Below are 17,741 nucleotides of genomic sequence, written 5' to 3' on the forward strand. Positions count from 1 at the left end.
GAAAATAAGCAGCGCACACACACACACACACACACACACACACACACACACACACACACACACACACACACACACACACACACACACACACACACACACACACAAACAGACATTGCTCAATTCGTCGATCAACTTCATCTTTTTCGACCAATTCCTAAACCTTTGTTATATAGTATAACAAAGGTAAAACGAGCGTAGAATGAAGGAAAAACGGGCCTGGAAATAAAAAAAACCGAAAAACAGAACAGAAGAAAGAAAAACAAGAGGAAAATCAACAACAAAATAGGAAAAGAAGAGAAAGAGGAGAAAGCGGGCAGATAAAAGGAAACCCCAGAGATATTAGATCGAGCACGAGAAAAATAGAGGGAAGATGGGACACAAAAAAACGTGACCAAAAAGATGGAAAAAATGAGAAACAGAGCGAAAACGAGACAATAAAAGGGAAAGCGTATACGAAACAGAAAACAAAAGAAACTAAAACGGAAGAGAAGCTTAGCGAAAGAGAAAAGAACCCCCATTAAGGAAATGAGGAAAATGGTAAAACGGTAGATCAAACAGAAAATAAAAAAAAAGAAGAAATACGGACAATAAAACAGAAAATACTGTACAGAACTTAGAGAAAAACGGGACAGAAACTGAAGAAAAGTGAGAGCAAAAACCAAGAACAAAAAAAAGAAAAAACTGGACTAGAAAACAGAAAAAACAGGTAAAACGGGAGAGAGAGAGAGAGAGAGAGAGAGAGAGAGAGAGAGAGAGAGAGAGAGAGAGAGAGAGAGAGAGAGAGAGAGAGAGAGAGAGAGAGAGAGAGAGAGAGAGAGTAAGGTGATATATGTCAATCCTAATGTGAAGTAACCCAAGTAACAATTCCAAGTTTTATTACGTTCGTATAGCGGTTTTCATGACCAATTTCATAAAACCGCTAATAAAACTATGAGCTCCACCAGAACTTTCTGATGACCGCTATAAAACTGCTTTCTGACCAAGTGGCCCACGCCTCAGAATGTTTTCATAACCGCTATAAGAATCAGGCTATAAACTCAAGTAGTCGTATCACGCTCTGCTAAAAGCAGCAATAAAACCGATTAAGCTTTCGCTACTTGACAGCCATCGCCATAATTTAAAAAAGCTTTTCGCTTTTTGCTTTTCGCTTTATGCTTTTCGCTTTTTGCTTTTCGCTTTACTTGCAAACGCCAGATAAGTTCGGTAGCTTTGTCAACTTGAAAATATATCCGTGAGCAGAAAAGTTTTAGTTTTACTGGCAGATCATTCTGAACGATTTGGTTTATAGCTACCACAATAAAATATCCCATAGAATATTTATTAATTTTAAGTAATTTCGTTGGTTTGCACTATGTGCGCATTTAATTTCATCGTGCATTTTGATATGATAGGTCGATAAAATCAGCGCGCCACTGAAATTTTGCAATTTTCGAAAACTGGTTGTTTTAACAAATTGAAAATATTCAGTTAGTAGAACTCAATTTCTAGCAAAATCATTTTAGTTGCTTCCTCTGACAGGAAAACCGATTGATAATGACCTTCTTTCTGCAAAATACTTTGCTTTGATGAATTGTTGTTTGCGAGCTAAAACAAAATACTAGAATATGGCAATATGGCTTCGCATAAAAAAATGATTTTGGTGTTGAACTTTGGTATTCTTCATAATAGCAGCAAAAAAACTGTTTGGTTAGGGTGGTACTATTTTAATAGCTCTATAAAACTAACAGATTTATTGCGGTTTGACAAGTAACCGTGATAAGATCAATTTCGATTGGTGCGCCATTTTGTGTTGCTACGCCACACTTATAGTAAGTTTATAGCAGACGTGGTTCAGCCAACAAGTTTTAACGTGGTAATATAAGCAACCACAATAAATTCGCTTTATTAACAGTTTTATTATGGTTTTCTAGCTAGCTATAAGTGTGTTTGGACTCGTATCCTCTTGGTATTACGCAATACCACCATAAATCCAGTGGTAATGATTCATACCGCAATAAAACCTTTATAAAATGCAAGTAAAACCAAGTAGCTTTGAATTGTTACTTGGGAAAACTTCATGTCTAATTTCGTGTCCAAGTCTAAATTGAAATCTAATTTAATGTCAAATTGCATGTTAGATTTTAAGCCCCATTTCTAGTCCAATTTAATTACAACTCAAGTCTAATGGCGAATTCTCTCCTAAGTCCAATTTCATGACAAATGACTCTAAATTTAAGTCCAATTTCCAGCTCATTTCAAAAAAGCTTCGAGTCCAAATTAATTCTAATTTAATGCGGTAAAACCCTTCAAAGGACTCATACGTGCGGGGTAGGATCTGTTCCTGAAATAGTCCTATGCCTCGGGTTGATGAAGTTAAATACGGTTTAATTAAAATTGCAAACAGTAAAAAATAATATAGGTTGATGAACGTACATGGGAATATAAAAACTATTTGAAGTGAATCAGTAAAACTGATAACCTGGCAATTGAAAAAGTTTATGTGTAAAAACAAGTGGAAAGACAAAACAATTTAAATACCGTCAAACGGGGTAACTTGCAACAGCGGGGTAACATGCAACAACGCTATATCGTTCCAATTTGCAGTACTTTTTGATCTGTTACTTCAATTTTTTATCTGTATCAGTCACTGAATCTTATTGGTAACACTTCAAAGAAGCCTTAGACACTGTAATGTTGATTTTATGCTGTTTTGATGATTTTTAAAAAATCTTACAAGATGGTGTTAAATTCATCGTCAATTTTTCGTTAGTAAAACGTTTGTGTCGTCCACAGGCACTTCAAATAAAAGAAGCCTAACATACATTTTTTATAGTAAAATAAACAATAAGGAAACAAAATAATTGATTTATGATGACTAGTTTTGTTTATCTTACTTGTTACCACGTTATTCGTAAAACAAGTACTTAAACGGGGTAACTTGCAACAGCTGGTAGGTATAAAAAGCTGTGTTCCGTTACCTTCAAGAGGCACGTTATCATTAAATTTTGCATCAAACAATACTAAAGCACACTTGAAGAGTGTAAGATACTCTCGGTAAGCCGGAAATATGCCAGTTTTTCTCTAGATATACTGAAAATGGCCATAGAAGATGCCAAAACAAAAATAACCTCACTGAGAGAATCGACCAGCAATATGACAGTGTCTAATTACGATCACTCGTAACGTAATGAACATTCCTATATTACGTAACCGAGATATCGATGATTTTTAACTCTCCCGCTCCACTTCATGACGCGATTTTGCATAATGGATATACGACGTGTAATGCGTTGTTACACAACTCCCGCTTCCCTAAGTGCGTAACGTAATATGTGAACGGTCCTTAAAAGGCAGCTCTATCGGATCCAGACAAGGAATATCAACTGCATGAATAATATAAAAAGTTATTTCTGTCTTTTCCGTTACGGGGCTCATAAATTTTTTTTCACCAACGTGACATAGGGCATTTATGCGTATATTCATAGCAAAAGCATTAAAAATCGCAAGTCGGATTATCATTTGCATATTCAAGTCAAAAGAAACTCATACAAATCTTTAAATTCGTTCAATTTCCAAAAAATATTGCTTGTTGCAAGTTACCCCGTTTAAGGGGTTACTACTAACAAATTAGTTAAAAAATTCTACAACAGCCAATATTGATCGCATATTTTTTCTCAATATGTGAAATTGTTCTATGGTAGACCTAATCACTTTGTATTAATTAAATGCCCTCAAATGTACTACAGATAAGTTTTCACTTGCACTCATAGTTGAGAACTGTTGCAAGTTACCCCGTTTGACGGTATCTAATTAGATAAACTCGCCCAATTCCCATGTATGGGGTAAATGGTGGGCCATCATCATCTTCTTCTTCTTCAGCATATAGTCGGGGTGGCTCGTGCTGTTTCAAGCACTCGTCTCCATTCAACTCGGTCTTAGGCCACTCGTTGCCAATTTTCTAGTCATCTCAGAAGTCGCAAATCGCTTTCGACCTGGTCAAGCCATCGTGCACGTTGGTCCCCCCTGTTCCTGGTGCCAGTGGGGTTGTTGAAGAGTACTATTTTCGTCGCACTGTCGTCCGGCATCCTTACGACGTGTCCGGCCCACCGAGCCTGCTAACTTGCGCTAGATGTACGATGGGAGTCTCCCCAAGCAGTGCCTGTAGTTCGAGATTCATACGCCTCCGCCATTCTCCGCTTTCAGTTTATACTCCGCCAAATATCGTCCGCAGCACTTTCCGCTCGAACACGGCAAGGGCGCGTATGTCCTACGTGAGCAGTGTCACGGCTTCAAGTCAATAAAGAACTACCGGTCTAATAAGGGTTTTGTACATAGTTAGCTTCGTGCGGCGGCGTACGCTTCCTGATCGTAGCGTTTTGCGAAGGGCAAAGTAGGCCCGATTTCTCGCTTGAATGCGCCGCTGGATCTCCTTACTAGTGTTGTTGTCCGCGGTCACCAGCGATCCCAAATACACGAACTCCTCTGCCACTTCTAGTTCGTCGCCGTCAACGGTTACCGTCCGTGGGCGACGCATTTTTTTTAGCCCAATTCTCCTAGACTCAGTCTGGCGTAGACTACCTCCGCCGTCGCAAAGTTCCTGGTTATGATATCGAAGTCATCTGCAAAGCCTAGAAGTTGGCTACCCTTGGTAAAAATCGTGCCTCTCGTTTCGATGCCTGCTCGTCGGATTACCCGCTCAAGAGCGATGTTGAACAGCATGCAGAATAAACTGTCATCTTGTCTCAACCCTCGCCGCGTCTCGAAGGGACTCGAGAGTGTCCCAGAGATGCGTACGAAACACATCACTCGATACAATGTAGTTCTGATTAGTCGCGTCAGTTTGTCTGGAAAACCGTGTTCGTGCATTATCTGCCATAGCTTGTCTCGATCGACTGTATCGTATGCTGCTTTGAAATCAATAAAGATGTGGTGCGTGGGCACGTTGTACTCCCGACAGCCGCCGATCACCCTTTTTGTAGATGGGACAAACTACTTCTTCCATCTATTCCTCCGGTAGCTTTTCCTCTTCCCAAATCCTCGAAATAACCCAGTGTAGAGTCTTTGCTAGCGTTTCTCCACCATGTTTATAAAGCTCTGCCGGTAGGCGGTCCTTCCCAGCATCATTATTGGTCTTCAGCAGCCCGATTTCTCGTTTGACTTCTTGGAGATCAGGTGCTAGGACATTACTATCTTCCATGGTCTCTCCTAGGTTAATTTCCGTTCCGCCTCCTTCTGCGACTTCGCCATTGAGGTGTTCATCGAAGAACTGCTTCCATCTGTCGACCATCATCATCAATGCCTAATGACAAGTCCGAATTCAAATCCAATTTCACCTCTAATTCTAATCCAGTTCCAAGTCCAATTTCTAGTCCAATTTCAACTTTGATTTTAAATCCAGATGCACCCGAAAGTCCGGATTTTTTAGCCTAATCGGCCGGTATTTTTGTGATAAGTAATAATAGAGTAACCATCCTATGATTACGTGATTTTCCAGGGTAAAATATTCTTCTGAAAGTTAGGTTGCCCCAATTTTTGTTTATATCTTGGCTCGCTAGTGGTTGTCACTAGTTGGCTACGTGTTAAGAAAATTGTCTTTTAAACACATTTATTTTGCCGTAATAATCTAAAGAGAGCGACAACAAAGAATACCGCACAATGTTACTTAGGTGCTTTTGAAAGATACCCGAGAATTTTTATCATAATTTTTTTGGCCTTTTCAGTCTTTTACGGAAATTAAAGCTGGCTTTTTCAATTCACTCCGACGTTTCGACTATTTATTTTAGTCTTTTTCAAGGACTGGTGTGACTAACTGGTGTATTCGTCTGTGAAATTTGAAAAAGTAGGTTCAACTATGATTGTAACAAAGTTTTTGGAAAGACGACAGATATGCACAGAAAAACTGAAGAAGACATTTACATTCTTAAAATTAAAAATTTTTAACGACGAACTGAGACAACTCTATCCTTGAAAAAGACTAAAATAAATAGTCGAAACGTCGGAGTGAATTGAAAAAATCAGTTCTAATTTCCGTAAAAGACTGAAAAGGCAAAAAAAGTACGATAAAAATTACGAAACTAACAGTCGACAGAGTCAAAAGATACCCGAGAATTATTCATCTTCTATTATTTAAACAGTGATGCCCAGCCATATGCATGGCGCAGGTCAAGTCAGATCGCTCCAAGAATGCCGCGGACCGTAATGACCTCTGGCGACTCCAGCGCATAACAAAATGTAAAATATGCGGCGGCAAAAACCATTTTCTAAGATTCATCACAAGATTTGAACCAAAAAATATTTAGATTCACAACAAACACGAGGTATTAGGATTGAACTGAACGAGCCCCTGTGTCATCAAAAAATCTTCCAAAAAAATATATAAAAGTGAGCGTGAGTATGCTTGAAGTATGTTGGGGGAGGTTCCCTAATAGGTGGGGAGGGTCCCTAATAGGGGGGAGGCCATAACTCCGAAACGGCTTGACCGTTCTTCGTCAAACTTGGCACACATGTTCCTTGACATAAGAGAATCAGAACTCAGGGGGTTGACAAAAGAGGGGGGGGATCATAACAGGGGGGGAAGGCCATAACTCTTAAATGTCTGGACAATTCTTCATCAAACTTGGCACAAATATTCCTTGACATTAGAGAATCAGCACTGGGAAGATGACAAAAGGGGGAATCCCTAACCAGGGGGGGGGGAGATCTAAATAAGTAAAAGGGGTTGCGTATCTCTTGCATTTAAACCGATTGTAGTATGCAACTGACTTTGAGAAAAGAGGGAAGTTCCATCGAGAAGGAATATATGGTAAATAAACCTTTGTTTCGTTTGCATTATAGCGATTTTCATTGAGCAAACCGATGCATAATTAGCTACGTGACAAAAGGGGGAGCTAACTAGAAAAGAGCTAACTAGACAGAAGGGGGAGCTAACTAATCGAATCTATAAAAAAATGTTACCGAACTCGGTGCTTTTTTTCAAGTGTGTAGGAGGATTGCGTTACAAATCACTGCGTCAAAAACCAAATAGAGTAGGGCGGGGCATAAGTGTGATGTTTGAAGTTGTCATCAATATTCGTGAGAAATAAAGAAGGACAACAACCGAATATATTTTACATTGATGCAGTAACTCAATGTCTTCACATTCAACTGTATATCATCTGGAATAATAGTGTTATGCAAAATAAATTCTTCATAAAAAAAAGTGCGAAGCTCGCATCCATGAAATTACAGCAGTAGCTAACAAAACCATATTATCTTCAATCTGCGGTATGTTTCGGTAAGGAATATCCTCAATTTGCACCTTTCCTATTTTGTGCTGGTGTATTGCAGCCTCCGTCAAATCGAAAGTTTTCCAATAATTTGTTTATTGTTATATCAGTGAAAAGACATTGTTTTCATTCGGCCAACATCTGTAGCGCACACAGTTTTCTGCAGATCTTCCATTTCTAGTATATGTCATGTAGTGTCTAAAACTGTATATAATTAGCTATATATTGCACTTTTGCCCCATACGTGAATCGCACTTTTACCCCGCTAGGCGTTTGCCGGGGTTTGATTAAATTATGGAAAAGCGAAATATATTTTGTAAATTCTTTTCACCGTATTTTCAAAACAGATATATGAGAGATGTAAAACGCTGCTACAAATTTTCAACAAGTATTGTCCTCCTGTTGATATCGTGTTTGCCATATAACGAAAAAATACATCGAAACCGCCCTAAAATAAAATTTCCATATAACTCAGCAACTATGGTACGTAAACAACCACAGTTTACGATAGATTCAAGCTGTCAAAATAGTCACCGATCCATGCCAATGTAATCAATTTATTCGGAATCTGCACCGATAAATCATTGAATCGCACTTTTACCCCCATCGCACTTTTGCCTCTCCTTACTCTATAGATAGACTACAGGGAAAATAAGGTTCGTCTCCTGCGGGCAATGACTATTGACGGCGATGAGTTGGCAGTGGTTGATGAGTTCATATATTTGGGTTCTCTGATCATCGCCGGCAAAAATACGACTAACGATAGGACTCAACGACGCATTCAAGCTGGAAGTCGAACCTACTTTCCCTCTGCAAGACGCTTCGATTAAGGAGCGTATGCCACCTCACAAATCTGACGAGGTACAAAATGCTAATCAGGCCGGTAGTTCCCTATGGATTTGAGACTTCAACTTTTCTTACGTGCACTTGCCGTATTTGTACGAAAGGTATTGCGGACTATTTTTAGTGGAGTATAAACAGAAAGTAGAGAGTGGCGCAGATGTATGAACCACGTGCTGCAGGCACTTCTTGGAGAGGTTCTCATCGTACAGCTGGTGAAAGTTGGAAAACTTTTGTGGGCCGGCCATGTCGCAAGGATGTCGGACGACTGTACAGCAAATTCTTTTTCTTGAAGAACGCTACCGGCACTAGAAACTGAGGGGTCCAAAGAGTTAGATGGCTCGACCAGATTGGAGCCGACTTGCGTGTGTCGAGACGCTTAACGAATTGGCGACGAGTAGCCCAGGACCCAGTACAGTGAAGAGGACTTCGTGATACGGCAAGAGCTGTACCCCGGCTCTTAGCAATGATAATATAGCAATAATATAGAATCGGGGCGAGAAAAGTAAAAGTTCTCATTATTTATAACTAGATCTTAGCTTAACAAATAGTACACTGAAGAAGTTTTCAAAAAGTATGGTGAAATCAATATTTAATATCTCTAAAATTCTGTTAATTCTGTTGAAATTTGCCTCATTTTTACTACAGCCTGTTTTATATACTGAAAATAAGAAGGATGAATTCCAAACAACGATAAATTTTCCTTATACAAAACACTTGAGCATTTGTTGTGTATATTCCATTGACAAATCGTTCCTTCGAATTTCATAATCATATTTTGTAACAAATCAACCCAAGTAATACTAATAGTACGTTCTGATTTTTAATAGCTGAACCTCTCATCATTGAGCATTCTGCGCATAAAGTAGAGAATGAATTGATTTTAAAGTCATATTTGCACTCGTCACTGCAGTTGATGTTGCATGAAACTTAACGATTTGAATTTTATTCGCTTTTTTAACGATCAATTCAGTTCATTAAGTGCTCACAGTTTTTATTGCAGTAATAACATTAGCCTACAATAAATTAGCATATTTTTTAGAACGAATTCGGGCTACTCTTCTGGGCGGCAGGGCAAGGGTACTGTGCAATCGAGCATTGCCGGCCATAATCAATTAGGCAAATTGATTATTGCCAGCAACGGTGATTTGTTCGCGTCTCACCATGGTGCAATCTTTGCGTAATTTATGCAAGACGTCCCACGGCTAACGACAAACTGCACCTTCCCGAGGGGTTCAGAAGAAAAGAAAGTTTACTACTGCCTGAGTAATTAACGATACTTATCAACATTTAACTGACCAACTGGCAGATGTTGACCATTTTACTATTTATAAAGCTACTTGGGGTCTCATAAGTGGTTTTTTTGCAAGTAGCGAATACTTTAGTCCAGACTGCATATTGTACCCGTATTTCTCTACTGTAACAAACCGTAAATTGATATAAAACTTGCACTGGACTCCATCACAACGAAGAATATACTTTCGAACCCAGTATGGAACTTCTAACCGCAGGTGAGCAACGATACGACACTGTTTTTCAATTGTTTGTTATCCAAATATTTTTCATTTCAGTACTACTTTTGGCTATCGTCGGACTTTCCAGTCAGGCAATTAATTACTGCAACTCACAGCTGTGCCCGAAGGGCATCTCCCACGTTGCTTGCAACGGTTTATCAACGTTGGCACCCTCCTGCGGTGCAGGATCGGAGGAAATTATAATGGATGAGGCGAAGATAAATTTAATCGTAAGCTTACACAATGAACTCCGCAACAAAGTCGCTACCGGAAAGCAAACCTATGCTCGGGACAAGCTCTACCCGCAGGCTTCCCGGATGGCTACCCTGGTAAGTAAACCATCCGTGTGGTAAGTGTTGTTTGGGACGTGAATGTAGCCAAATATGTGACATTGCTTTCAGCAATGGTCTCCGGAATTGGCTGCAATTGCTGGTGCTAACACCAGACGATGTGTGTATGGCCATGACCAATGTCGCAACACCGAGCAATTCAAGCATGCCGGTCAAAACATTGCCCAAATATCCCTGCAAGGAAAATCGGTGCCGGATGTGGTACTAATTAAACAATTGATCAACAATTGGTTCTCGGAATATTCGAATGCTAATCCTGATATTATTGCACGGTATACGAATAATATTTCTGGGTGAGTTGAGATTGTATACCTACGGGTAATTGAAACAAATAACTTAACTTATTCATTATTACAGTCCCGTTGGTCACTTCACACAGATGGTTTCAGATCGTACAACGCGAATCGGTTGTGCTATGGTTAGCTACAACCAGCAGCCTTGGGTCAGAAAGTATCTTGTCTGTAATTATGCCCTAACTAACATCCTTGAACAGGCAGTGTATAAAACGGGAACAGCTTGCTCACAGTGTCGCACCGGGTGTAACCCGCAACACCCTGGCTTATGTAATATAAATGAACCAATTTCGTCAAACCTTTAGAAAAACGAGTGAATTCTATTGTGTAACACCGTAACGTGCCCAGATTTTGGTCCTGTAATAGGACCTCCAAGCTTTTATAATACCAGACACATCGAGAGAATATCAGTTGTAATCGGTCCTTAAGTAGTTTGTTATTTGTAGTCAAATTGAACTAATATTCCTTTCTTTGTTGCAATTATCGCATTTCGCTCAAATGCAATTTGGAAATATTTTAATTTTATCTCATTATTTTATTTTTATTACGGCTTTTCCTAAGTTTAGGTAATTTGGAATTAACCTAATCACATCTTTATCTATTAATCTTGCATAAATTTGCTAAAATTATGTTATTTTTTAACATTTTGTTTTGGTGTGCTGTGCTGTGGTGTGCTTGTTAGGTAAATTTCAACCCATTTTAACAATATAGGACTAAAACTTAATTTGAATAATTAGAAAAGCAGCACTGGTATGTCTAGTCTGTCAAATGCACTGCTTCTATAACAATTTATGAGCCCATTAAATATCCACAGATCCGTTAAACGTACGAAACAGCTGATAACACTTCATCGATATGAGAAAAGAAAGTCAGGCATAATGGACGATAGGCATAATAGGCGCGATAAGTATAATGTATAGTAGGTTTAATGGACGTTAGGCAATCTGCCGTTGGGTTGCAAGAGATCCAATCGACACGGCTTAAAAAAGCATTGCATATAGTGGGAGTCGGTTTATCTCGAATAGTCGTAACACGAATGGGCAAATGTCATAGAAAACATTCGCGGCCCTCGACCTGCTTAAATAATGGATATATACTGTCCTTACCCGCTACCGCTCATTCGAAGTCAACTGGAGGACAACAATACACCTAGAAAAATAGTAAACCTAAATAGAGGGGATTTCTGCTGGGGGACTGTCCGGTTGGGGGGGTTGGTCATTCCGACGGCACGCCGACCGACGGCGGCATTATTTTGATGGTAGCTTAACCAACGTTAAAAATGTGATGTTTATTAATATTATTCGAAAAAATTGTTTTCGGCGAGATGCAGCCAAGCAAGAATTAGGCCTTTCGTGTTTCAGCTAAACAGGGGTTCGCCCATTCGTTATTCGGCCAAATACATTGTCCGTCTTCAGTGAGAGTTGTAGAAATTGGGCCATTTGGATTTCGGGTACTTGTTATTTGGCCACTTGGTATCAGCCCGCAAAGTCGATGCGAGGGATAGGAAAAACTAACGACAGACGGTAGACCTTACTTCTACCAGCCGAGGGCCGGGATGGCTCTTACCGTACTAAGAATTCCCCTCCTGTATTCGGTCCTGGACTATTCGACGCATATTCGTTGAGCGTCTCGACACACGCAAGTGGGCTTCAACCTGGACGAGCCTTCTAGCACGTTGGCCACCTCTAATACTTGTGTCGGTGGAGTTATTGAAGAGAACGGATTCCACTGCACAGTTGTCCGGCATCCTTGTGACGTGGCCGGCCAACCGTAGTCTCCCAGCTTTCGCTAAGTATATGATGGGAATCTTTACAAGTAGTGCCTGCAATCCGAAGTTCATACGCCTTCGCCACTCTCCGCTATCCGTTTGTACTCCGTCAAAACTAGTCCGCAACAGTTTCCGTTCAAATACGGCAAGTGCACGTATATCTTCCGTAAGCATAGTTATAATTTCAAGTTCGTAGAGGACTACCGATCTGATTAGTGTCAGCCTTGTGTGACGGTGTATGCTGCGTTTTCGAAGCGTCTTGCGGGGGGGGGGGGGGGGGGGGGTAAGTAGGTCCGACTTCCAGCTTGAATGCGTCGTTGAATATCCCATATATGCGAACTCATCAACCACTTACAGTTCATCGCCGTCAATAGCCACTGTCCGTAAAATGTGACGTTATTTTCTCTAGAGCTATCTCTTCCTACCATATATTTGATTTTCGACGCATTGATTTGTAATCCAATTCTCCTAACCTTTAAGTTTGGCCTGGCGCAGATTGCCTCCGCCGTCCCAAGGTTTCTCTATCGTATGCGGCCCTGAAATCCACGAAAATTTGATTCGTGGACACGTTGCACTCCTGACATTTCTGGATGATTTGTCGTAGAGTGAAAATTTGATCCGTAGTACCACGGGTCCCCATGAAACCTTCCTGATACTGCCCTAAGACTGTGCGAGATTTCGCCAAATTTTGTGTTCACCGAAATTTAACGAAATCGTACAAAATTTACCCAAGATTTTACGATAAATCACCATTAAATTACAGTTAACGCTATGGCAAATTTCGCCCAGTTTCGTTAGATTTCGGTAAACGAATTCACTTGCTATTGGAGATAGAATACGTAACAAAACCTCTTCGAGATCGGGAGCCGGCACGCTGTTATCGTTTGTAGGCACTCCTAGGGTAACCTCCGTTGTCAGTAGACCTAGGAAAGCGAATGAACCTAGACAGATGTGATTTCTGCGGGGAGATTGCTACATTTATAAAGAGTTATAAAATATTTTTTACGGAACAATGCTAAAAGGTCATTATGCCAATTATTTTTCTGCCAAATGGCCTCTTATGGTTGGTGTTATGCCAATGTTTTACGGTAAACGACGTTCTGCCAAACAACATTATGTCAAATGAATTTATGTTAAATGGGCGGAATCGGTTGTTATTGTATTGTGACGAAATGATGATTTTCTCTAGTGCTTATTCACAAGAAAACGAAGTTTTGTAAATAATGCCTATCGGCCATTATGCCTATCATCCATTACGCCTAAAGTTCATATGCCTAACGTCCGTATACCTAACGCCGCGCACCCCTACGCACCGAAACCTGTCATGTGTAGGGACGAGGGAAGGAATCTGATCACAAACGAGCGCGAGGTAGACTATCAGATGGAAGCAGTTCTTCGATGAACGCCTCAATGGCGAAGCTGCACAATGAGACGGACAGAAGTTAACCAAATAGTGCCCACGGAAGTTAATCATGTCCCTGCCTTGTTTCTTGATCTACAAGAAACGTCAAACAAGAAATCGAGTCGCTAAAGATCAATTAAGCCGTCGGTGAGGAGCGCTTACAAGCAGAGCTTTATAAACATGGCCGAAAAACGCTGGCAACGGCTTGACGCCGCCTACAGACTGTACGAGAAAAAAAATGCAACGCTTTCTTTTGTGTATAACTTTTTATTGCATGAGTAAAAATAAACGAAATTTGGGTAAAATTGGTTAAGAGTGTAATGTTTACATGTACAAAATTTCCTCATAATTTGTCAAGTGGTTATCAAGATGGCTTCCAAACAAGAAGTGCTTCAACAAAAAATTATGGGTCCTGGGAAATCCAGGCCAGTCTCACAGGTGGATCGCGAAAAAGTTGGGAGTTGATTATTCAGCCATGTCCCGTGTGATAAAATCGTTCAAGGCGACCCAGCGACGAGCTAGAAGTGGAAGGAAATCGAAGACGACCGACCCCGAGAAGGCAAGGAAAGTAAGGAATTATTTTCAGCACATTCCGAACCTTTCGATTCGGGACGTAGCCAAGAAGGTCCATTCTTCCGTCTGGTTCGCAGGCAATGAAGCGGGTCGGGGTCGGACTTCATGCCCTCAAGGTAAGGAAGGCACCTAACCGAATCGATAAACAGAATACGATGGCCCACGCTAGGAAGCTATACCGCTAGTAATTGGCATTTTCGCTGCATGCATCGTAATGGTCAACGTGACGTACATTAAAGCAGACGCTAAGCAGATTCCAGGCCTGGAGTTTTTCATCGGCAAGTCCCGCCTGGTTGTTCTGGAGAAGTTCCAGAAGAAGAAGATCGACAAATTTGTCAAGAAGTACATGGTGTTGTAGGCGATCAGTGGGTTCGGCAAATTGAGCAAGCCATACATAACGACCGGCACCAAAAAAAAAAGCAAAGCAAAACCTTGAGCTTACATGACTTGACCCTTCTTTATCGACAGGTTCAAGAGCTGCTGCGCCTGCGAATAAAGCTAAGCAGCTTGAGTTTCATAAAATTATGTAACCAAAAGTGGAGTCAAACAATCAATTTATGAAAAACATTGTTGTTGCTGTTGTTATTTTTCATACGGGTCAGATTGTGTTCGTCGCACGCGATTATCTAGTGTGCTATGCGTGATGTATGAATGCTTACAGTTTTCAGATACTAATTCTACACCTAACACGATTCGAGAAATCGGGCCTACTTTCGCCTTCGCAATACGCAATGATCAAGAAGCATACGCCGCGGTGCAAAGATGACAGTGTCCAAAATCCTTATTAGATCGGTAGTTCTTTATGAACTTGATGCTGTGACGCTGCTCATACGCGTTCTTGCCGTATTCGAGCGGTAGGTATTGCGGATGATATTTGGTGGAGTACAAACCGAAAGCGGAGAGTGGCGGAGGTGTATCAATCACGAGGCACAGGCACTGCTTGGAGAGATTCCCATTGTACATCTGGCCAAAATCAGTAGACTACGCAACGACGCAAAAAGATACAATTTTAGTGTTTGTTTGTTTCAAATAGGTCTTTACAGCATGTGACAACTGTCATACTTGCATAGTAGGCTAGTCCCATCAAATACTATGGTGTTTGGGTGGTTTTGCATTTTAATTTCGCTTGTTTAGGGAAAAACAAAGGGGGGCAAATTGGCCAGGTAGTCACGTTATACACAATTGCCCTACTAAATCAGTAAAAACAACCACATTATGCTACATGTACCAATAATGGTCGACCTCCAACCGGAAAGACTTGACGCTTATGTCGCTCCATTCAACGATGTTGACATAGACTATTTTGGGCCAATCAAAGTCAAAGATAGTCGCCATGTAGAACAACGATGGGGGATGCTGTCATGGGAATTAGCATCAATCGAACCACACGTCAGCACACATAGGTGGATGCTGGAAAAAGCTGGTGGCGATCGTCAAAAAAATCTATTAGCTTTATGTTCCTCCCCAAGACCCAATAATGAAATGCTACGAAATATGTTAGTGGAAGTCGACTCTTTTTTGTTCAGATTCCGTTCGTGTGCGTTGTGACATTGTGTAACATGTGTGCTCCCAGTTTTTTTCAATTACATCTTCTAGTTATGGTATTTCATTTTAATTAAATGCTGGCGCTAAATTGTCTAATTGTTATAATTTATGACGCCAAATCATAGAAAGAAGGTGAAGCAAATTTGATTTGGGTTGAATTAAATAACTATGTACTATCATCAAAACACACCGTAATTTCCCGGTAGCAAACTTACCTTGAAACGTCTGGCTCTCTTCTGGTTGGGTCCGGTTAGATTGAGACCGCATGAGTTGCACCTCAAGCATTCCTCGTGATAGTGGTTGTTCTCATACAGCGGGGATGGTTCTGCAAGAGGCAACAGAAGGGAAAAGAAAAAAGAGGGTAGCAACAAAGTGCTTCAGTTAACTTTGGACGAAGATCCACTCGGTACGCCGGTTTACCGCTACTTAAGCACAAACAAACTAGTCACTGTGTAAACAAAAAAGCCAAACAAAAACAAAACTCGAACGATACAACATTGAACAACGATCATATAGGACTATGCATGAAGTGTATGGAAAAATGGATGGACTAGAATAGCCGGAATGCCTAATCCGTTTACCGAACAAAGAAGCTGCAGAAAAACGAATCGAACGTCAACTTCCGAATTCGGGCTGGTGGGTTCCGGTTATCCTAGTCGTGTCAGTGTGTGCGTTTTTTTATTTGTTTTATTTTTGGTATTCTGGTTCATGCAGGAGTTGCACACAGCAATTTTCTACGTTTTGTTTTGCGATGGAGGTCTTTTGTTGCTTTTACTAATGGAAAGCGATGAAGTATGTAGAGAAACGAGCGCAACGCAGCATTGGAAAAGAAAAATTCCACCCAAACAAAACCGAGGCAGCGAAGCCGAAGAGTGAACCTCGAGTAGATAAGCTGATTAGAGTCGTTCGTGTATGTGTATGGCTCACTTGGGACATGACTGAGGCAAGTTATTGAAACATTTACAAAAATACACAACGGTTGATGTCAGGTTGAGATAATGGTGATTATGCGAAGCTAGCAGAACGGCGCCACCCACCCGTCCGGTTGTTGGTGCTTTTCTGGAAACTCAGACGGCAGGCACGGAGTGGGCGAACATGTGTGTACGAAAACAAAGAACAACAACAACCGGAAAGAACAACCATTAACAACAACAATCGGAGTTCCGCACGGAAGGGAGAGAATTGTTCACGCTAAATTAAATTTCCAACAGACAGCACCATGCCACATCCCGGAACTGTACTGTACGCTTGCCTAGACTAGTGAAAAAGGATCACGGGGCACGTTCACGGTACCACAGACTTCGTCCTGCTGCCGGAAGATGATTTTGAGAACTGTGATCAACACTTTTTGTGTTGTGTGTTGAGTGCTAGAGTACATACTTGCTGTATGCTGCCTGCCAACATGATATTGTGCTTTGGGAAAAGTTCACGCAAATAATTAATGCTTTGCGCGAAGGTTAGCTTAGCAGTTGAGTTGGCGAAATTTTTCCTGTCCTGTATGAAACGGTTAACCGTTTACTGAATGATATTAAGTGAAAGTAATCTCATGTTGGCGTAATGAGCACGGAATCGCTAAACATTCGTTCGAGATAAACTGATTGCGAGGATGACTTTCTGCTAAATTTGTTCGGTTAGGGGTTTTCACTTGGCCCCAGTAGGGAAACGTTAAAGCGAAGAATAGTTTTTATCCTGAGTTAATGCTATTTTGAACCCCGAACTAATGAGTGTTTTTCACAGTTTGACAGCTCGATGCGAAACTTTTTTCGCAAATGAACAGTCTCGTGCTAATGGAGATAAATCTGGGTTAATGCAGGATTGTGTGAGTTTAAAACTAGTTACCAACAGCCTTTCTGGGAATGATTTTTAAGACAGCAACTATGGTTTTAAAAAAAAATTAAAGTAATGATTTACTTTAGTTATTTTCCGCATAAATTATTTGAAGCTATTGAATCAAATTTTCATTGCTATTTCAGCATGCGGAAAGAATTCCGATTCACGAAGGCAACAATCATAAAAATCAAATCAGCTTTCGCTTTTGTTTACCCGTAAAATCAAATGTTCATATCAAATGCTTCCCAATCTTAGCTGCCACTTACTTCCGATTGATTGGCAGAGCTTGAAAAATTGATAACGAAAGCTCATTTTTCTGCAAACCCATCATGTGCGAGAATGTTTTGCTGCCACATATGTTTTGAATCAAGCGAGCCAATTT

The 17,741-nt window shown here is 40.6% G+C and overlaps 2 protein-coding genes across 2 annotated transcripts in view; one reads left to right on the top strand and one right to left on the bottom strand.

Annotated features, from left to right (window-relative positions):
• LOC128741879 (uncharacterized) overlaps positions 1–15,849 on the bottom strand; it is a 99,679-nt gene extending 83,830 nt beyond the window's left edge. Inside the window, exon 1 of the mRNA XM_053837982.1 lies at positions 15,745–15,849. The gene's annotated coding sequence lies outside the window, so the exon portion shown is untranslated. The remainder of the gene's footprint in view (positions 1–15,744) is intronic.
• On the top strand, positions 9,577–14,342 carry LOC128739577 (antigen 5 like allergen Cul n 1-like). Its single transcript, XM_053835071.1, has 5 exons — positions 9,577–9,595; positions 9,656–9,927; positions 10,000–10,241; positions 10,306–10,390; positions 14,154–14,342. Exons 1-5 carry the CDS (start codon positions 9,577–9,579, stop codon positions 14,340–14,342), a joined length of 807 nt encoding a protein of 268 aa, XP_053691046.1.
• Positions 15,850–17,741: the final 1,892 nt, after the last annotated feature.

Source organism: Sabethes cyaneus, chromosome 3, assembly GCF_943734655.1.
Source record: "Sabethes cyaneus chromosome 3, idSabCyanKW18_F2, whole genome shotgun sequence".
Taxonomy (NCBI): Eukaryota; Metazoa; Arthropoda; class Insecta; order Diptera; family Culicidae; genus Sabethes; species Sabethes cyaneus.

Coding starts and splice junctions, on each gene's coding strand:
- LOC128739577 (XM_053835071.1), top strand. Junction 9,928..9,999: donor CTTCCCGGATGGCTACCCTG/GTAAGTAAACCA, acceptor CATTGCTTTCAG/CAATGGTCTCCGGAATTGGC. Junction 10,391..14,153: donor GCTACAACCAGCAGCCTTGG/GTCAGAAAGTAT, acceptor GGCCCACGCTAG/GAAGCTATACCGCTAGTAAT.